The following is a 23,126-nucleotide window of genomic DNA, read 5'->3' as shown; positions in this document are numbered from 1 at the left end:
AACCAACTACACCCATCCTGTCACCCCTCATCAAACCTCTCTAACTAACTACACCCACCCTGACACCCCTCATCACCTCTCCTCATCAAGCCTCACTAACTACACCCATCCTGTTACCCCTCATCACCTCTCTTTATCAATCCTCTCTAACTAACTACACCCACCCTGACACCCCTCATCACCCCTCCTTGTCATTCCTCTCTAACTACACCCATCCTGTCACCCCTCATCACCCCTCCTTGTCAATCCATCTACACCCTCATCACCCCTCCCCTGACCTACTCTCAGCCTCGGCTAACGTTCAGGCATCTTCACCTCTGTGTTCGCTGCAGTGTGGCTGTCACTTTCACTAATGCTGAGGGAACGTTACATTTTAGCCAGGGCTGGGCGTGTGTGTGTGTCCCACGTGTGTTGTGCTGGTGACAGCAGTGATCTTTAGGCTGGGCTGATTATATATACAGTGCCTTGCGAAAGTATTCAGCCCCCTTGAACTTTGCGACCTTTTGCCACATTTCATGCTTCAAACATAAAGATATAAAACTGTATTTTTTTCTGAAGAATCAACAACAAGTGGGACACAATCATGAAGTGGAACGACATTTATTGGATATTTCCAACTTTTTTAACAAATCAAAAACTGAAAAATTGGTCGTGCAAAATTATTCAGCCCCTTTACTTTCAGTGCAGCAAACTCTCTCCAGAAGTTCAGTGAGGATCTCTGAATGATCCAATGTTGACCTAAATGACTAATGATGATAAATACAATCCACCTGTGTGTAATCAAGTCTCCGTATAAATGCACCTGCACTGTGATAGTCTCAGAGGTCCGTTAAAAGCGCAGAGAGCATCATGAAGAACAAGGAACACACCAGGCAGGTCCGAGATACTGTTGTGAAGAAGTTTAAAGCCGGATTTGGAAACAAAAAGATTTCCCAAGCTGTAATCTTTATCCTACCCCCTCCTTTTTTGAACATTCTGTTAAAAATCGCGCAACTTTTCAGCGTCCTGCTACTCATGCCAGGAATATAGTATATGCATATGATTAGTATGTGTGTATAGAAAACACTCTGAAGTTTCTAAAACTGGTTAAATCCCGGCTGTGACTATAACAGAGTGTGTGTTTCATCGAAAAGCGCAAGAAAAACTGGTCACTGAAATCTGAAAAAAGTATCCATGCGCCCCTTTCATGGATTATTTAAAGGAAACCAAATTTAATATGGAGACGGATGCAATTCCTACAGCTTCCACTAGATGTCGCCAAAAACGTAATTTTCATTGACAAAAATCCATTGAGACATTACGAATAGATCCTTATTCCATCCAGCCTACCTCAATCGATTTTGGAAGATTGAAAAATGGACACTGTTTTCTTTTGTAGCTGCTATTGAATACAGATCGCCCAGTGATCAATTTGATCGCTTATTAATGTTTACAAATACCTAAAGTTGGGTTATCAAAGTAGGTTGAAGATTTTTGTCAAAGAATATAGGCAACTTATATAATTTTTAAACATGACGTTGCGTGTTGGAAGAGAGCTTTTTTCGTGATGCAGACAGGCCATACAAATGGATATTTTGGGCATTCATGGACGGATTTAATCGGGAAAAAGACCAATTTGTGATGTTTATGGGACATATAGGAGTGCCAACAAAGAATATCATCAAAGGTAATTAATGTTTTATATTTTATTTCTGCGTTTTTGTGTAGCGCCGGCTGCGCTAATTCTTTTGTTTACGTCGCCTTCAGGCATTTTGGGGTGTTGCATGCTATCAGATAATAGCTTCTCATGCTTTCGCCGAAAGCATTTTAAAAATCTGACTTGTTGGCTAGATTCACAACGAGTGTAGCTTTAATTCAATACCATACATGTATATTTTAATGAACGTTTGAGTTTTAACAAGTACATTTAGCATTTAGCGTAGCGCATTTGCATTTCCAGGTGCCTACTTGAGACGCAGACGCCTCAAGTAGGAGCAAGAAGTACATCCCAAGGAGCACTGTGCAAGCGATGATATTGAAATGGAAGGAGTATCAGACCACTGCAAATCTACCAAGACCTGGCCGTCCCTCTAAACTTTCAGCTCATACAAGGAGAAGACTGATCAGAGATGCAGCCAAGAGGCCCATGATCACTCTGTATGAACTGCAGAGATCTACAGCTGAGGTGGGAGACTCTGTCCATAGGACAACAATCAGTCGTATATTGCACAAATCTGGCCTTTATGGAAGAGTGGCAAGAAGAAAGCCATTTCTTAAAGATATCCATAAAAAGTGTTGTTTAAAGTTTGCCACAAGCCACCTGGGAGACACACCAAACATGTGGAAGAAGGTGCTCTGGTCAGATGAAACCAAAATTGAACTTTTTGGCAACAATGCAAAATGTTATGTTTGGCGTAAAAGCAACACAGCTGAACACACCATCCCCACTGTCAAACATGGCGGTGGCAGCATCATGGTTTGGGCCTGCTTTTATTCAGCAGGGACAGGGAAGATGGTTAAAATTGATGGGAAGATGGATGGAGCCAAATACAGGACCATTCTGGAAGAAAACCTGATGGAGTCTGCAAAAGACCTGAGACTGGGACGGAGATTTGTCTTCCAACAAGACAATGATCCAAAACATAAAGCAAAATCTACAATGGAATGGTTCAAAAATAAACATATCCAGGTGTTAGAATGGCCAAGTCAAAGTCCAGACCTGAATCCAATCGAGAATCTGTGGAAAGAACTGAAAACTGCTGTTCACAAATGCTCTCCATCCAACCTCACTGAGCTCGAGCTGTTTTGTAAGGAGGAAAGGGAAAAAATGTCAGTCTCTCGATGTGCAAAACTGATAGAGACATACCCCAAGCGACTTACAGCTGTAATCGCAGCAAAAGGTGGCGCTACAAAGTATTAACTTAAGGGGGCTGAATAATTTTGCACGCCCAATTTTTCAGTTTTTGATTTGTTAAAAAAGTTTGAAATATCCAATAAATGTCGCTCCACTTCATGATTGTGTCCCACTTGTTGTTGATTCTTCACAAAAAAATACAGTTTTATATCTTTATGTTTGAAGCCTGAAATGTGGCAAAAGGTCGCAAAGTTCAAGGGGGCCGAATACTTTCGCAAGGCACTGTATATTATTTTTTAAACCTTTATTTAACTAGTCAAGTCAGTTAAGAACACCTTCTTATTTACAATGACGGCCTAGTGGGTTAACTGCCTTGTTCAGGGGCAGAATGACAGATTTCTACCTTGTCAGCTCGGGGATTCGATCTAACAACCTTTTGGTTACTGGCCCAACGATCTAACCACCTGCCACCCCTGGATGGAGATTGTGGGGCTGTGTAGGGTCTCCATGAGGGGTGTCAGATTGGCCTTTCATTAACGTGTCCCCAGGCACCCCCCATTGTGTTGCAGACCAGACCACCTCTGTGACTGACACTCTCAGAGGGGTGATAACGGGGAAATGAAGGTCACCTGCGTTTGTCATCTTTGCCTCCAACACCAATCACACATAACCCCCCAAAACCACTCACTGCCCATATAACTGATCTACCATTCATCACTGTTCTATCACTGAGCTACAGTTCTTACAGCCTTCAAAACGACTAACAACATCAGCACCTGCAATTTATCCAGTAGATTCACTCACATCTAAGGTTTATTGAAATAAACAAATTAAAGAAAAATACCCTTGGATTTTTCATTGTGCTCGTGTTCAGCTAATCAAAATTGGATGTCTTCGTTTCTGGATGTCTAGACTAGTGGACAAGTCCTTGTGTTGTTAGGATGCAGTCAGACAAAGACAGCTATCTACAATCTGCTCTGCTGTTGGCCTTTCCAGGGAGCCGTGGCCCTCTCTCCATCCCTCTGTGACTGTGACAGTTCTGCTTGGATTGCACTATGCCGTCCAGTCAGAGGTCGCTAGCCTTAGCCTCACACACCAGTACCACACACATACGCACGCACGCACACACACTTGCACATTCTCTTGCACGCCTCCAACTCAATCATCAAGTTTGCGGACGAAACAACAGTGGTAGGCTTGATTACCAACAACGACGAGACGGCCTACAGGGAGGAGGTGAGGGCCCTCGGAGTGTGGTGTCAGGAAAATAACCTCACACTCAACGTCAACAAAACTAAGGAGATGATTGTGGACTTCAGGAAACAGCAGAGGCAACACCCCCCTATCCACATCGATGGAACAGTAGTGGAGAGGGTAGTAAGTTTTAAGTTCCTCGGCGTACACATCACAGACAAACTGAATTGGTCCTCCCACACAGACAGCATCGTGAAGAAGGCGCATCAGCGCCTCTTCAACCTCAAGAGGCTGAAGAAATTTGGCTTGTCACCAAAAGCACTCACAAACTTCTACAGATGCACAATCGAGAGCATCCTGTCGGGCTGTATCACCGCCTGGTACGGCAACTGCTCCGCCCACAACTGTAAGGCTCTCCAGAAGGTAGTGAGGTCTGCACAACACATCACCGGGGGCAAACTACCTGCCCTCCAGGACACCTACACCACCCGATGTCACAGGAAGGCCATCAAGATCATCAAGGACAACAACCACCCGAGCCACTGCCTGTTCACCCCGCTATCATCCAGAAGGCGAGGTCAGTACAGGTGCATCAAAGCTGAGACCGAGAGACTGAAAAACAGCTTCTATCTCAAGGCCATCAGACTGTTAAACAGCCACCACTAACATTGAGTGGCTGCTGCCAAAACACTGACTCAACTCCAGCCACTTTAATAATGGGAATTGATGGGAATTGATGTAAAATATATCACTAGCCACTTTAAACAATGCTACCTAATATAATGTTTACCGACCCTACATTATTCATCTCATACGTATACGTATATACTGTACTCTATCATCTACTGCATTTTTATGTAATACATGTATTACTAGCCACTTTAAACTACGCCACTTTGTTTACATACTCATCTCATATGTATATACTGTACTCAATACCATCTACTGTATCTTGCCTATGCCGATCTGTACCATCACTCATTCATATATCTTTATGTACATATTCTTTATCCCCTTACACTTGTGTGTATAAGGTAGTAGTTTTGGAATTGTTAGTTAGATTACTTGTAGGTTATTACTGCATTGTCGGAACTAGAAGCACAAGCATTTCGCTACACTCGCATTAACATCTGCTAACCATGTGTATGTGACAAATAAAATTTGATTTGATTTGATTTTCACACAGACACCCACACACAGGGACACACACACACACACAGTCCCTTAGAGCCCCACAGTTCAGCACAGCGCACTCAGATGGACAGACAAGCAGCAGCCAGCGTCAGGGAAAACACTTAATTCAACCACTCGAACACACACGCACACGCACACACACACACACACACACACACACACACACAGTAATGGCTCTGCACTGCCTGGGTGAATCCTGGGTAAATTCCATGAAGCCAGTCTGAGAAATGTATTTAATCCTAATAGGCAGTGTGTGTGACACTCTGAAAGGCTGAAGCCCTGACAGTGCAAAGGCAGAGCAGAACTTCTGGTGGCAAAGTTCTGATTATGTGGTCTACTAACCAGGAACTCTGTGAATTCATCCCAAATGCATCCAAAATGACATCCTATGAGGGAATAGGGTGCCATTTGGAATGTAGTCTGTGAAAAACAGCAGGCAGGGTGGGTGCTGCACAGTGGCCCAAACACTCCAAACATACACTACTGTACTGTACACCCTGACATCTTTTCTATTTATATGGAGAAGGAATACAGACTGTTATACTGGTAAGAGGATGCATTAACAAAACACGATCATATTAAACATCAGACATCCATAGTATAGCCAATACTTGGATTAAATAAAGAATCCCAATTATTGTAGTTATTGCTTATTTTTTACTGCCGTTAGGATTGTGGGGATCTTATAAACGGGATGGCCAGACCTCATCCAGAGAGTAGCTTTATTTTCCCTTTTCAATCTGAAGAGAGGACTGGTTCATGCTGTTTCCTTGATTATTTAAGTGAGATCCATCAGTGTACGTCAAGCTGTCTCCCCCTTTTCTCTCTCTCTCCCCCTCTCCCTCCTATTGCTCTCTTTCCCCATACTCTCTCTCTATCTCTGTCCCTCTCTGTATTTCCCCCCCTTTCTCTTTTCCCCCTTCTCTTTCTTGGTCCTTCTCTCCATCTCTCTCTCCCTTCTCTTTCTCACTCCAGCCCCACCCCCTTCCTTCACTCCATCTGTTCAGCAGCTTTCACTTAAAGCCCCCCTCCCTTCCACAGTGGTAGCAGCTCATTCTCTCTTTAAGGGGATTGCTGGAAGGAGCAGGGAATCAATACAGTAAAGCCTCAGAGACGCACTAGGCCTGTTAATGTAGTAGGAATAGGTGAAATATGGGACAGAGTGCAGGGGTGAAGAGAGGAGAGGAGAGGAGAGGAGAGGAGAGGAGAGGAGAGGAGATGAGGGAGAGGAGAGGAGAGGAGAGGAGAGGAGAGGAGAGGAGAGGAGAGGAGAGGAGAGGAGAGGAGAGGAGAGGAGAGGAGAGTAAGTGGGGAAGGGAGGACAGTGCAGATGAGAGAAGAAGTCAACACTAGCCATGTCTCTGCAGCAGAAGACTGAGACAGGGCTTCTAGACCCCCTACCAGACATCACATCAGTAGGCCCACTCAGCAGGAGCGGCCACGCTGGAGCTTCTCCTGCCTGGATGGATGATTTGCTCTCAGATGGGGGTCAGAGACACACCAAACAACCCTTATTCTCTGTAACATCCGTGATGGAAAATCACTCACAATGCACTACATATCAAAGGTGCTATCTAGAACCTAAAAGGGTTCTTCGGTTGTCCTCATAGAATAACCATTTGAAGAGCCCCTTTTTGGTTCCAAGTAGAACCATTTTAGGTTCAATGTAGAACCCTTTCCTCTGAGAACTCTACAAGGAACCCAAAAGGGTAGTACCTAGAACCAGAATAGTTATCCTATGGGGACATCAAAGAACCCCTTTGGAAGCCTTTTTTCTAAGAGTGTGGCGTGCCTGTAATTCTACAGTAGAAAGAACATATGAACAAGTCCACTATAGACCTATAAATCCCCATAACTCTACAGTCAATATACAACATAATAGCCCTATCCTCTACTGCTCTGTCCTCCACCTCTTCCGCGTAACATGCAATACTTTCCAGCATGTGCAAGACCAAGCCAGTCTGTCTGTCTGTAAGGTCCCAGTCTGTAGGGTGTATGCTGTGGGCTCAGTAAGGCGGGTGGGCAGACTGACACAGTCAGGGTCATCACAGCGGTTGGCAGTGAGTCACAGCATTAATGTTGCTGAAAGATGAACAATGCTGCTTTTGCCAGAGAGAGAGAGAGAGAGACCAAGCTCTCAGCCCTCCACTCCTTTCTTTGCCTGTGTCAGCTAATATAAGATATATGTCTTCATTCATTATTGATGTAAGGGAGGCTGTGAATTCCTCTGCTTTTCATTACTCTGGTACAGAAAACTAGGCAAACAGATGCCAGGCTTCTCTCTCTGTCCTCCTTCAGATGGCTTTTATCTATCTAACCAGAACCAACCCAAGATAGCTCCCACACAGGATCCCTGTATATAGCCCCGCTATTGGTATTTACTGCAGCTCTTTAGTTATTAGTTTTTCTTATCTCCTACTTTTTTTTAAAGGTATTTTCTTAAAACTGCATTGTTGGTTAAGGGCTTGTAAGTAAGCATTTCACTCTAACGTCTACCTACACCTGTTGTATTCGGAGCATGTAACAAATAAAATTTGATTTGATTTGAAATAGCGACTTGAATATTATTCTAAACACCAAGGTCATCTCTCGGTGACTGCTCTTGAAGTCAGGCGTCTCTTACAGACTAATGTAGATTTTCTTTCTGAATCACTGTGTTTTTCATTGATTAAGTTTGTGCAGGTCTTAGTCACCTTGGGAATGAAAACTTACAGAACTCTCTAATTAACTACAATCCCTTATTTACTTAACATGGCCACGGTGAATGTTATTTTGATAATAGAAATAGAATCTAGAATTGATTAGATTATATTTCAATGCTTTTTATTCTGTCTATGATCTTAGTCAGTACAAAGTAGTCTAACAGCTGCATGAACAAAGAGATAGTTCATTCATAGAATTACGGACCCATTGACTACAATGGAAATTTTCTATTCTAGCAATTCCATTTCTATTTGTTTTAGTCACTGTTTAAGTTCAAGACAATGCCACACCTTAGTCACCACCACCAGTGTCCATTAGGGCCTTGGATGCCTGGGTCACGTGATCAGGTTGTTGTGAGCCTGCCTGAGGTCATGCTTGAGTGATTCGGTTAGCCCCTGGCCTCTGTAATTGAAATCTAGTGACACTACAACATTCCCCTCTCCTGTGGTTGCACACACACACACATATGCAGGCATGCATGCAGGCACATACACGCATAAACACACACACACACGCACAAACACACACAAAAAAACACACACACACTAGTTCTTCTCTTGTGGTTACATGCAGACATTTTCCTCCCTTCACCCTATAGCGGTAACTTTACAGAGCTGGGGTTTGCCACAACACAACCGCTCAGCAGCATCACACACCATGACAACCCACCATGGTAACAGTAACATGACATTGCCATTAGGCCACCTGTTTTGTCAACAGGGCTGGTTTAGCCTATTTGTCTTCACAGAAAGAGGAAGGTCCACCTCTATGCCCTCTGCACATGTTCTCTGTAAGTGGAGTGCAGGCAGCAGTGTGTAGTAGCTATCAGCCCACCCTGTACATCACTAGAAAGTTGTTCTCTGGAGCGCGATAGCTGCTCCATGTGGATGTGCATCAGCGCTGCAGGGTGGTGGTGTTCCGGTTCAGCTTCGTGGCAGCACCATGGAGCCCTTGAAGGGTGTGTGTGTGTGTGTGTATGTGTGTGTGTGTGTGTGTGTGTGTGTGTGTGTGTGTGTGTGTGTGTGTGTGTGTGTGTGTGTGTGTGTGTGTGTGTGTATGACTATGTGTGAGTGGGCGGGTGAAGGCACACTGCATGTGTGACAGGACTGGAAGTGACTTCTCTACAGGGCCAACCTGGCTTAGACATCACGTTGCTGCTACTCTGTGTGGGCAGGCTGTGGGCGGGCTGTGGGCGGGCTATGGGTGGGCTGGAGGGTAGACATGTCACAATGCTAGTTTCAGGGAGTGTGGCTCTCCATTATAGGGATTTAAAGAGTTATTGCATATGTACCATATATACACACAAAAACACACACACACGCACACACACACAGACACACACACACACAACACACACACGCACACACTGTTTAGCCACATTTGCTCTATATTCATATTTATGAATGACTCTCTCAAACTACAATCGAAAGTAGAACAAACAAAAAAACTCTCAAGGACTTATTTTTATCAGTCAAGTTGACACAGGATACATCAGGATAGAGGTCATTTCCGTTTCTATTCAGTCAATTCAGGAAGTCAATTGACATTTTGACTCAACTGAAATGGAATTCTCCACAACCCTCGTGTACAGTAGGCCTACTTGCCCCTTGTATATAGCCTCCCTACTGACTCTGTACCGGTACCCCCTGTATATAGTACTGGTGTCCCCTGTATATAGCCTCCACATCGACTCTGTACCGGTATCCCCTGTATATAGTACTGGTACCCCCTGTATATAGCCTCCACATTGACTCTGTACTGGTGCCCCCTGTATATAGCCTCCACATTGACTCTGTACTGGTGCCCCCTGTATATAGCCTCCACATTGACTCTGTACTGGTGCCCCCTGTATATAGCCTCCACATCGACTCTGTACCGGTATCCCCTGTATATAGTACTGGTACCCCCTGTATATAGCCTCCACATTGACTCTGTACTGGTGCCCCCTGTATATAGCCTCCACATTGACTCTGCACCGGTACACCCTGTATGTAGCCTCCACATCGACTTTGCACCGGTACCCCCTGTATATAGCATCCACATTAACTCTGTACTGGTACCCCCTGTACATAGCCTCCAATTTGACTCTGTACTGGTACCCCCTGTATATAGCCTCCACATTGACTCTGTACTGGTACCCCCTGTATATAGCCTCCACTTTAAATCTGTACTGGTACCCCCTGTATAGAGCCTCCACATTAACCCTGTACTGGTACATCATGTATATAGCCTCCACATTAACTCTGTACTGGTACATCATGTATATAGTCTCCACATTAACTCTGTACTGGTACCCCTGTATATAGCCTCCACATTAACTCTGTACTGGTACATCATGTATATAGCCTCCACATTAACTCTGTACTGGTACCCCCTGTATAGAGCCTCCACATTAACCCTGTACTGGTACCCCCTGTATATAGCCTCCACGTTAACTCTGTACTGGTACCCCCTGTATATAGCCTCCACATTAACTCTGTACTGGTACCCCCTGTATATAGCCTCCACATTAACTCTGTACTGGTACCCCCTGTATATAGCCTCCACATTAACTCTGTACTGGTACCCCCTGTATATAGCCTCCACATTAACTCTGTACTGGTACCCCCCCCTGTATAGAGCCTCCACATTAACCCTGTACTGGTACCCCCTGTATAGAGCCTCCACATTAACTCTGTGCTGGTACCCCCTGTATAGAGCCTCCACATTAACCCTGTACTGGTACCCCCTGTATAGAGCCTCCACATTAACCCTGTACTGGTACCCCCTGTATATAGCCTCCACATTAACTCTGTACTGGTACCCCCTGTATAGAGCCTCCACATTAACCCTGTACTGGTACCCCCTGTATAGAGCCTCCACATTAACCATGTACTGGTACCCCCTGTATATAGCCTCCACATTAACTCTGTACTGGTACCCCCTGTATAGAGCCTCCACATTAACCCTGTACTGGTACCCCCTTTATATAGCCTCCACATTAACCCTGTACTGGTACCCCCTGTATATAGCCTCCACATTAACCTTGTACTGGTACCCCCTGTATAGAGCCTCCACATTAACTCTGTACTGGTACCCCCTGTATAGAGCCTCCACATTAACCCTGTACTGGTACCCCCTGTATAGAGCCTCCACGTTAACCCTGTACTGGTACCCCCTGTATAGAGCCTCCACATTAACCCTGTACTGGTACCCCCTGTATAGAGCCTCCACATTAACTCTGTACTGGTACCCCCTGTATAGAGCCTCCACATTAACTCTGTACTGGTACCCCCTGTATAGAGCCTCCACATTAACTCTGTACTGGTACCCCCTGTATAGAGCCTCCACATTAACTCTGTACTGGTACCCCCTGTATAGAGCCTCCACATTAACCCTGTACTGGTACCCCCTGTATAGAGCCTCCACATTAACTCTGTACTGGTACCCCCTGTATAGAGCCTCCACATTAACCCTGTACTGGTACCCCCTGTATAGAGCCTCCACATTAACCCTGTACTGGTACCCCCTGTATAGAGCCTCCACATTAGCCCTGTACTGGTACCCCCTGTATAGAGCCTCCACATTAACTCTGTACTGGTACCCCCTGTATAGAGCCTCCACATTAACTCTGTACTGGTACCCCCTGTATAGAGCCTCCACATTAACTCTGTACTGGTACCCCCTGTATAGAGCCTCCACATTAACCCTGTACTGGTACCCCCTGTATAGAGCCTCCACATTAACCCTGTACTGGTACCCCCTGTATAGAGCCTCCACATTAACTCTGTACTGGTACCCCCTGTATAGAGCCTCCACATTAACTCTGTACTGGTACCCCCTGTATAGAGCCTCCACATTAACTCTGTACTGGTACCCCCTGTATATAGCCCCACTAATGTTATTTTACTACTGATCTTTTTTTCTTTTAACCTCTATTTAACTTGGCAAGTCAGTTAAGAACAAATTTTTATTTACAATGACGGCCTACCCCGTCCAAACCCGGATGTTGTGTGCCACCATATGGGACTCCCAATCATGTCCGGATGTGAAGCAGCCATGATTAGAACCAGGTACTGCAATGACAACTCTTGCACTGAGATGCAGTGTCTTAGACAACTGCCCCGCTTGGGAGCACCAATTTTTTATTTTTTATTACTTGTTCCTTTTATTTCTTATTCTTATTCGTATTTTATAACTGCATTGTTGGTTAGGGCTTGTAAGTAAGCATTTCACTGTAAGGTCTACACCTGGTGTATTCGGTGCATGTGACTAATACAATTTGATTTGATTTGATATTGTATCAATTACTAGAGCTATGCCCTCTCTGTCTACACAGAAACCTATGGCCGGCTCTCCAGATTCTCCATGGAAAGAGCTTTTCCGTCCATGACTAAGTTTAATCTGTCTGGGAAAGTGACCATTCAAGTAAAGTCAGCCTTATATCCGTATAACAACACAGTATTTATTGACAGTGTGAATCTAATCACCCATCCTGAAATCAAAAGAGATAAATCATCAACATGGGAGATGGATGTTGACTTGTAACCCTCTGACCCCATCCTGTTCGGGGTCATCTAGGAACATAATGGAGAATGTATTGATTACCCAGCTCAGTGGTGATGTCCTCCTGGGCCCTTGTTGTGTGTCCCAATAACCAACCCTTTCTCCTGCCCTCGTGTAATACTTCCCACAAAAATCTAAAATAATTGAATTAGTGGGGGCATGGTCTTATGGGAGTTTTCACCATATTTCTTATAACAGTCATTTCCTTTCAAAACAGTGAAGAGAAGTGAAAAGTGCACACTGTGGGAGAAAGGAGAGATAATTGGGACATAGCCAGTATTCACAAAGATTGCTGATCTAGCATCAGTATTGTCTTTTAGATCTTGAATACAGATACATGGACAGGGAGGACCTGATCCTAGATCAGTACCTCTACCCTGAGACACTTTATGAACACAGATTCGACTCTTATTCCATGTAGAATCATAATGGATATTGTATTAATTATTACCATGTGGTGATGGGTGAGGTAATGCCTATAGGCTTACATAGCTCCAAGGTCATGGATATCCAAGACCACACCTGGGTACCAGTGAGACCATCACAGGCTGATTCATCTATCTCGTTGGCCCGTTTTCCTGTTGTACTGAAGAAGGCACAGTTGGGGTCAAATCGTTGCTTGATTAAACCAACACTTGAGAGCATAATGATTCTCTCTAATCAAGTTCCTGGGACAAGTTTATTTTTAAGTATGTGCGCACAACACTTCTTCCTGCCTCTTCTGTGTTTGACCCTACTCTAGTTGGACAACCTGGACGAGCAGGCTGCTCAGATCAGACGGGAGCTGGATGGACGCCTGCAGATGGCCGATCAGATTGCCAGGGTGAGTCTGATAGCCTACAGACGTAGGATCTTAATTTGAGCCAGTTTGCTACAGCAGGAAAATAATCCTGCAGCAGCAGGAAATGTGAATTATTATGTGGATTATAATGAATGGATATTTTTGTATGGGTTGATAAAAAAAATTATTCTTCAGGGAAAATCAAGCCTTTTTAATACACTCCAAGTAAAGAAGTTTATCCTGCGTCAGGGTGATTGAAGTAAGATCCTACAGCTGTAACATTGTGCTGAGCTACATAAGAACCTCAGTTTGTAGGCTAAGAATCAAAATGGCTTTACTATGCGAGTTCCCTATTCTAGAAACAGCTTTACGTCACAATAAATACTGTAGGCTACATACAGTATCTGTTAATCTATTGAATGACAAGCATTTACATTAGTGTTGACAATTTGGATATATTTTATAAGTAAAGTGTCTTTCATTTTCAGGATGACTAGTCAACATGGACACAAAAGCCGACTTGAAATCTAGTAAAAACAGTTTTGTACAACAATTTTTGGTAAATGTTATTATTTTTTTCAAAGGGTGGCAAGTTCCCAAAGTTTGTGTCGAAGGAGATGGAGCACATGTACATAGAGGAGCTAAAGGCGTCGGTGAACCAGCTGATGGCCAACCTGGAGAGCATGCCCGTGTCCAAGGGAGGAGAGTTCAAACTGCAGAAGCTGAAGAAAGGACACAACACCTCCATCATGGACATGGGCCAGGAGGACGAGAACACACTGTCTAAATCTGACGTGGTGCTCTCCTTCACTCTGGAGGTAGGTACCCTAATCCTGTCTAACCCTAGCCCTGACCATCACCCTAACCCATCTCAACAGTAACACTAACACTAACCAAGTACAACTCTGATGTTGCCCTAACACTGTCTAGGAAGGATAAAACCTCAGCATTTTGGCATTATGACAGAATATCCTAAATACAGAGTTACCATTCACCTGCCTCTGTCTTTATAAGCAGGATAAGTCATCAAAAACATGATCAACCTATTTATTTACAACGTATCAGTGTTCTGTGGCAAGGAAAACACTGTTTCTATTGAGGTCTGTGGTGGTGGTAGTAGTGGTGGTGGTGGTAGTGGTGGTGGTGGTGATGATGATGATATAGCAGATTTTTACCTCAGCCGGCCCTTTGATAAACTAGATCTGATTTGCACTTTCATTGGTCTATTGGTTATTTTAGAACATGGATACATTCCATGCCGAAGTCCCAGAGTGTTTGCGCTTATGCTTTAATTTTCTTCTATCTTGATAGATGTATATAAATCTAGACCAGGGCCCGTATTCACATACCGTCTCTGAGTTAGGGTGCTGAATGATCTAGGATCAGGTTTTCCCTCTTATTAGTTATGATTTGAAATGCAAAACTGATCCGCTCTCATACTCTGAGACGCTTGTGAATATATACCCAGTATAGATTGCAAACAGGTTGCCCTCCAGCCATAAAGAAAGAGAAGAAAAAATAGATGAACAAAGAAGGAGTGAAATAACAGATCACAAGGTATACCTAGGTAATGTAGTGAAATAAAATACCTCCTTTTTAACATTTCATAGCAAACTTCATAATAACTCATTATAGTAACTCTGGTTATGATGAACAATCTAAGAGAATACGATATACTCAGAAGAGCCATTTCTGTTCCCCTAGCTACTTAAGGAGAAGGAAGTTCTAGCACTGGCAGCAGGATTGGTGGGTCCCCTGCGGGACGGTTGAGCTAACGTAGGCTAATGGGATTAGCATGAGGTTGTAAGTAACAAGAACATTTCCCAGGGCATAGACATATCTGATATTGGCAGAAAGCTTAAATTCTTGTTAATCTAACTACACTGTCCAATTTACAGAAGCCATTACAGTGAAAGAATACCAAGCTATTGTTTTAGTTTTGAACATGAAAAGTTATTAATAAACAAATTAGGCACATTTAGGCAGTCCTGATACAACATTTTGAACAGAAATGCAATAGTTCATTGGATCAGTCTAACACTTTGCACATATATTGCTGCCATCTAGTGGCCAAAATCTAAATTGCACCTGGGTTGGAATAATACATTATGGCCTTTCCATTGCATTTCAAAGATGGTACAAAAAAAATACAGAAAACGGTTGTTTTTTTCTTTGTATTTTCTTTTACCAGATCTAATGTGTTATATTTTCCTACATTCCTTTCACATTTCCACAAAGGTCAAAGTGTTTCCTTTCAAACGGTACCAAGAATATGCATATCCTTGCTTCAGGGCCTGAGCTGCAGGCGGTTAGATTTGGGTATGTCATTTTAGGCAAAAATTTTAAAAAAGGGGCTGATCCTTAACACCACTCCCTCCCCAGCCTGGTCTCAAAGACATGTAACATAGTAAATGTAAATCTGGAACACTCAAATTAGTATATGTTACGTTTGGTACGTTACATAAGACAGAAGGATGCTAAAGTAAAAAATGAAAGTAGGGTGGTTGGATAGGTGCATAACGTGAAAGTCTAGCAACCCAAAGGTTGCGTGTTCGAATCTCATCACCTAGCCACCTAGCTCACGTTAGTCACAATATATTGCAATTGCAAACATCCACAAATGATTACATACTAGAGGTCAACGCCGATACCGATACCGATTATTGGATTATTGGAGGACCAAAAAAGCCGATACCGATTAATTGGATGATTTTTTAATTTTTATTTGTAATTATGACAATTACAACAATACTGAATGAATACTTATTTTAACTTAATATAATACATCAATAAAATCAATTTAGCCTCAAGTAATTAATGAAACATGTTCAATTTGGTTTAAATAATGCAAAAACAAAGTGTTGGAGAAGAAAGTAAAAGTGCAATATGTGCTATGTAAGAAAGCTAACGTTTCAGTTCCTTGCTCAGAACATGAGAACATATGAAAGCTGGTGGTTCCTTTTAACATGAGTCTTCAATATTCCCAGGTAAGAAGTTTTAGGTTGTAGTTATTATAGGAATTATAGGACTATTTCCCTCTATACCATTTGTATTTCATTAACCTTTGACTATTGGATGTTCTTATGGGCACTTTAGTATTGCCAGTGTAACAGTATAGCTTCCGTTCCTCTCCTCGCTCCTCCCTGGGCTCGAACTAGCAACACAACGACAACAGCCACCATCGAAGCAGCGTTACCCATGCAGAGCAAGGGGAACAACCACTAGAAGGCTCAGAGCGAGTGACGTTTGAAAAGCTATTAGCACGCGCTAACTAGCTAGCCATTTCACTTCGGTTACACCAGCCTCATCTCGGGAGTTGATAGGCTTGAAGCAATAAACAGCGCAATGCTTGACGCACAATGAAGAGCTGCTGTTTGAATGATTGTTTACGCGCCTGCTTCTGCCTACCACCGCTCAGTCAGATACTTAGATACTTCTATGCTTGTATGCTCCGTCAGATTATATGCAACGCAGGACACACTAGATAATATCTAGTAATTTCAACCATGTGTAGTTAACTAGTGATTATGATTGATTGTTTTTATAAGTCAAGTTTAATGCTAGCTAGCAACTTACCTTGGCTTACTGCATTCGCGTAACAGGCAGTCTCCTTGTGGAGTGCAACGAGAGAGAGGCAGGTCGTATTGCATTGGACTAGTTAACTGTAAGGTTGCAAGATTGGATCCCCCGAGCTGACGAGGTGAAAATCTGTCATTCTACCCTTGACCGAGGCAGTTAACCCAACGTTCCTAGGCCGTCATTGAAAATAAGAATGTATAAAATAAAGGTATAAAAAAATAAAATGAAAATAAAAATATAATAAAGAAATCGGCAAATCGGCACCCAAAAATACAGATTTCCGATTGTTATGAAAACTTGAAATCGGCCCTAATTAATCGGCCATTCCGATTAATCGGTCGACTAATACATACCATACAAAATGTAGCATATCATACTAATTAGAGTGTCTCGGATTTACATTTACTATGTTACGTCTACCCCTGAGTCCAGGTTGCCCTCCCAGCAGTTGATTGTAGTGTTGAGAAGAGAAGATGATTATGGTGCTAAAACTGAAACTACAGCTTTATAGATTGGAGAGGCTGGCCTGATTTGTAGCTTCTGTCATGGAATTTAGTGATGGGGGTTTTGCCCCCCATTGTCTTTCCCATTTTAATTATCATGAGTTTCAGTTTGCTTGAGTAGGTCTCTGTGTTATCATCTTTCTCTCAGTGTGTAGGGCACCTTGATAATGGCTGGAGCGGAATCAGTGGAATGGTATCAAATACATCAAACACATGATTTCAATGTGTTTGTTGCCATTCTGTTCGCGCCGTTCCAACCATTATTATAAGCCGTCCTCCACTCAGCACGCTCCATTTGTTTAAGGTACTTTAAGATATACTGTAAATATTGTTGACCAATAGAGCTACGGGTAATAATGAGTTTTAAACTAATGATTGTTAATGGGGGTTTTATGAGGTTATTCTGTATGCATTTACCTATGTGGGTTTCTGCCTTTGATCAACAAGGTCAAGGTGACTGTTGTAGTTGTGTAAAGGGCTGGGGCCCATTCAGGAATGTGCAGAGCGCTCAGATGTATAGTCTAGACCAGATACGGTATGGTTGTCTTTCATGTAGAATAAAGAGTAATGTTAGCTCTATATTTAATACATTTCTGCTACATTGTGAACCTTTAACAACATGCTGTTTGTGTGTGCCCTTCAGGTGGTTATCATGGAGGTGGTGGGCCTGAAGTCTCTGGCTCCTAACAGGATTGTGTACTGCACTATGGAGGTGGAGGGAGGGGAGAAACTGCAGACAGACCAGGCCGAGGCCTCCAAGCCAACGTAAGACCCTACTATCTCTCTGTCTGTCTCTCTGACTCTCTCTCTGCCTTTGTCTCTCTTTCTCTCTCTCTTTCTCACCTCAACCTGGCTTTGCTCAACATTCACTTACTAATATGTTCTCATGGTATTTGAATGTAGTCACCTTCTCTTCACACTTTGATTTCTGAGTCAGCTGTTCAAGTTGTGAAAGAAGGCTCACAGTGTAATCTTCCGTTTAGAACAGTCTGTCTCCATGGGATTTAGAGGGAGGTCTGATGAGTCAATCTCAGGTCATGAGCATACCAAAAAGGTTCTCCTTTGAACACCTCACATTCACCTACGGGTATAACCATATAGATACATCCTGAAACTATATCTAAGGGTCCAACACTGTAAGTTGGTTCATGTTCATCATGGTTACAGCCTTTCGTCATCCCTGTCTGAATGATGATGATGATGGGAGGTGAATGTGTCGAACATGATCATGTCTCCTGTAATGAAGGACACAGTCTGTAACAGTACAGTGTGTCTATGAAGCCAGTCTTTCTCTCTTGTGATGTTTCGTGCGTGAGCTATTTCAGGGACTCATCATCCTGCTTCTTTCCTTCTCTGACACTGATTGTGCCGACAGACAAGGCAGCTCTGCTTCTAGCTCCTAAGCAACTTTACAGTATTACAGCTGGAAATAACTTTTGAATATCAGAGCGGTGGTAACTCACCATTATTACGACCTGGAATATGACTTTCCCGAATTGGATCCTTTGTTCATACCCCACAGGGCAATTTAATTTATCCCAGAGGCTGCTCCAAGTCGAAGCCGGCGAGAAGAGGTATTCGGAGTGGACTTCTAGTCCGACTCAGTAGGTGGGCACACCATCCACCACTTCCGAGTGTATTACTCGCTAATGTTCAGTCTCTGGACAATAAAGTAGACAAGCTCAGGGCGAGGATCTCCTACCAGAGACACACCAGGGACTGTAACATACTCTGTTTCACGGAATCATGGCTCTCTTGGCATATACTATCTCTGTCCATGGAGCCAACTGGGTTCTCGTTTTATTCGCGCAGACAAGAATAAAGAGCTCTCCGGGAAGAAAAAAGGTGGGGGTGTATGCTTCATGATTAACACCTCATGGTGTGATTGTGATAACATACAGAAACTCAAGTCCTTTTGTTCACCCGACCTAGAATACCTCACAATCAAATGCCGACCGTATTACCTCCCAAGATAATTCTCTTCTGTTATAGTCACAGCCGTGTATATTCTCTCTCAACCCGATGCCATGACAGCCCTCAAGGAACTACACCAGACTTTTTGCAAACTGGAAACCACGCATCCTGAGGCCGCTTTTATTGTAGCGGTGTATTTTAACAAAGCAAATTTGAGGAAAACGCTACCAAACTATCAACATAATGACTGTAGTACTCGCTTAGGAAAAGCACTAGATCACTGCTACTCGCCTTTTGGAAATGCCTACAAGGCCCTCCCTTCAGCAAATCAGATCACAACTTAATTTTGCTCCTCACTTTCTATAGGCAGAAACTCAAACAGGAAGTACCCATTCAAAGGTCTTTTCAATGCTGGTCTGACCAATCGGAATCCATGCTTCAAGATTGTTTTGATCACGCAAACTAGGATATGTTCCGGGTTGCCTCTGAGATTAACATTGATGCTTACACGGACACGGTGATTGAGTTCATCAGGAAGTGTATAGGGGATATTGTTCCCACGGTGACTGTTAAAACATACCCAAACCAGCGGCTGCTGGAGGATGCGCAGACCAGCTGGCTGGAGTGTTTACGGACATAATCACTCCCTATCCCAGTCTGCCGTCTCGACTTGCTTCAAGATGTCCACCATTGTTCCTGTACCCAAGAAAGCAAAGGTAACTGAACTAAATTACTATGCCCCGGAGCACTCACTTCTGTCATCAAGAAGTGCTTTGAGAGGATACTTTACCTGACACCCTAGACGATGCAATCGCCATCGCAATGCACACTGCCCTAACCGATCTGGACATGAGAAATACAGTGCCTTGCGAAAGTATTCGGCCCCCTTGAACTTTGCGACATTTTGCCACATTTCAGGCTTCAAACATAAAGATATAAAACTGTATTTTTTTGTGAAGAATCAACAACAAGTGGGACACAATCATGAAGTGCAACAACATTTATTGGATATTTCAAACTTTAATAACAAATCAAAAACTGAAAAATTGGGCGTGCAAAATTATTCAGCCCCTTTACTTTCAGTGCAGCAAACTCTCTCCAGACGTTCAGTGAGGATCTCTGAATGATCCAATGTTGACCTAAATGACTAATGATGATAAATACAATCCACCTGTGTGTAATCAAGTCTCCGTATAAATGCACCTGCACTGTGATAGTCTGAGGTCCGTTAAAAGCGCAGAGAGCATCATGAAGAACAAGGAACACACCAGGCAGGTCCGAGATACTGTTGTGAAGAAGTTTAAAGCCGGATTTGGATACAAAAAGATTTCCCAAGCTTTAAACATCCCAAGGAGCACTGTGCAAGCGATAATATTGAAATGGAAGGAGTATCAGACCACTGCAAATCTACCAAGACCTGGCCGTCCCTCTAAACTTTCAGCTCATACAAGGAGAAGACTGATCAGAGATGCAGCCAAGAGGCCCATGATCACGCTGGATGAACTGCAGAGATCTACAGCTGAGGTGGGAGACTCTGTCCATAGGACAACAATCGTCAACAATCGTCAAGGACAACAAGTCGTATATTGCACAAATCTGGCCTTTATGGAAGAGTGGCAAGAAGAAAGCCATTTCTTAAAGATATTCATAAAAAGTGTTGTTTAAAGTTTGCCACAAGCCACCTGGGAGACACACCAAACATGTGGAAGAAGGTGCTCTGGTCAGATGAAACCAAAATTGAACTTTTTGGCAACAATGCAAAACGTTATGTTTGGCGTAAAAGCAACACAGCTCATCACCCTGACCACACCATCCCCACTCATCACCCTGACCACACCAACATGGTGGTGGCAGCATCATGGTTTGAGACTGCCTTTCTTCAGCAGGGACAGGGAAGATGGTTTAAAATTGATGGGAAGATGGATGGAGCCAAATACAGGACCATTCTGGAAGAAAACCTGATGGAGTCTGCAAAAGACCTGAGACTGGGACGGAGATTTGTCTTCCAACAAGACAATGATCCAAAACATAAAGCAAAATCTACAATGGAATGGTTCAAAAATAAACATATCCAGGTGTTAGAATGGCCATGTCAAAGTCCAGACCTGAATCCAATCGAGAATCTGTGGAAAGAACTGAAAACTGCTGTTCACAAATGCTCTCCATCCAACCTCACTGAGCTCGAGCTGTTTTGCAAGGAGGAATGGGAAAACATTTCAGTCTCCCGATGTGCAAAACTGATAGAGACATACCCCAAGCGACTTACAGCTGTAATCGCAGCAAAAGGTGGCGCTACAAAGTATTAACTTAAGGGGCCTGAATAATTTTGCACGCCCAATTTTTCAGTTTTTGATTTGTTAAAAAAGTTTGAAATATCCAATAAATGTCGTTCCACTTCATGATTGTGTCCCACTTGTTGTTGATTCTTCACAAAAAAAATGCAGTTTTATATCTTTATGTTTGAAGCCTGAAATGTGGCAAAAGGTCGCAAAGTTCAAGGGGGCCGAATACTTTCGCAAGGCACTGTACCTACGTCAGAATGTTGTTAATTTACTATAGCTCAGCCTTCAACACCATAGTACCCTCCAAGCTCATCATTAAGCTTGGGGCCCTGGGTCTGAACCCTGCCCTGTGCAACTGGGTCCTGGACTTCCTGACGTGCCGCCCCCAGGTGGTGAAGGAAGGAAACACCACCACTACCTTGATCCTCAATACAGGGGCCCCACAAGGGTGCGTGCTCAGCCCACTTCTGTACTCCTTGTTCACCCATGACTGGGTGGCCACGCATGCCTCCACGTTTGCAGACAACACAACAGTAGTAGGGCTGATTACCAAACATCCCAACATTAACAAAACGAAGGAGCTGATTGTGGACTTCAGGAAACAGCAGAAGGAGCACGCCCCTATCCACATCGACAGGACCACATTGGAGAAGGTTGAAAGATTCAAGATCCTTGGCGTTCACATCATTGATAATCTGAATTGGTCCACCCACACAGCCAGTGTGGTGAAGAAGGCACAACAGTGCCTCTTCAACCTCAAGAAGCTGAAGAAATCTGGCTTGGCCCCTAAGACCCTCAGAAACTTTTACAGATGCACAATTGAAAGCATCCTGTCAAGCTGTATCACCGCCTGGAATGGCAACTGCACCGCCCACAACCGCAGGGCTCTCCAGAGGGTGGTACGGTCTGCCCAACGCATCATCGGGGGCACACGTCCTGCCCTCCAGGACACCTACAGCACCCAATGTCACAGGAAGGCCAAAAAGCTCATCAAGGACAACAACCACGCGAGCCACGGCCTGTTCACCCCGCTATCACCCAGAAGGCGAAGTCCGTATAGGTGCATCAAAGCGGGGACCGAGAGACTGAAAAACAGCTTCTATCTCAAGGCCATTAGACTGTTACACAGTGCATTTCACTACACCCACAATAACATCTGCTAAATATGTGTATGTGACCACCAGATGGAGAGAGAGATGAATGAAGGACAGACAAGGAAAGAAAAAGTGGCAGGTGACAGACAAAGAGGTAGAGAAAGGGGAGAGGGGCAGAAATGGAAAGAATGAGAGAGGGGAGAGAGAAAATAGAGAGGTAGAGGGGGAAAGGTAGAGGAGAGAGTGAAAGAGAGGGAGAGAGGGGAGATGGAGGTAGAGAGAGGGGGAGAGCAGCCTCTCTGTGTGCTCTTACTGTAGTGCAGCCAGGAAGGGAGAGACTGATTAGGACACAGCATCTCAATGGAGCTGGAGAGAGTCCCCATCCAGCACTCATGGAAATGACAAGCATCACGTGCTGCTAGCTAGGTGTCTGCTTATCCATCACATACACCATCACACACACACTGCACACAGGCTTCACATACACTGTACACACGCTGCCCA

General features: G+C 43.7%; 1 protein-coding gene across 15 annotated transcripts in view; it reads left to right on the top strand.

Moving 5' to 3' along the window:
- The window catches only part of LOC110528345 (calcium-dependent secretion activator 1), a 177,138-nt gene that overhangs the window by 87,307 nt on the left and 66,705 nt on the right, over positions 1-23,126 (top strand). For all 15 annotated transcript variants that reach the window (XM_036983924.1, XM_036983939.1, XM_036983937.1 and 12 more), the window contains exons 4-6: positions 13,212-13,292; positions 13,835-14,068; positions 17,976-18,097. In XM_036983924.1, the coding sequence (XP_036839819.1) occupies positions 13,212-13,292; positions 13,835-14,068; positions 17,976-18,097 (437 nt within the window). The remainder of the gene's footprint in view (positions 1-13,211; positions 13,293-13,834; positions 14,069-17,975; positions 18,098-23,126) is intronic.

The sequence above is a fragment of the Oncorhynchus mykiss genome, chromosome 7 (assembly GCF_013265735.2).
Source record: "Oncorhynchus mykiss isolate Arlee chromosome 7, USDA_OmykA_1.1, whole genome shotgun sequence".
Lineage (NCBI taxonomy): Eukaryota > Metazoa > Chordata > Actinopteri > Salmoniformes > Salmonidae > Oncorhynchus > Oncorhynchus mykiss.
The sequence above is the reverse complement of the archived record's forward strand: the minus strand, read 5'-3'. Positions and strand labels throughout refer to the sequence as shown.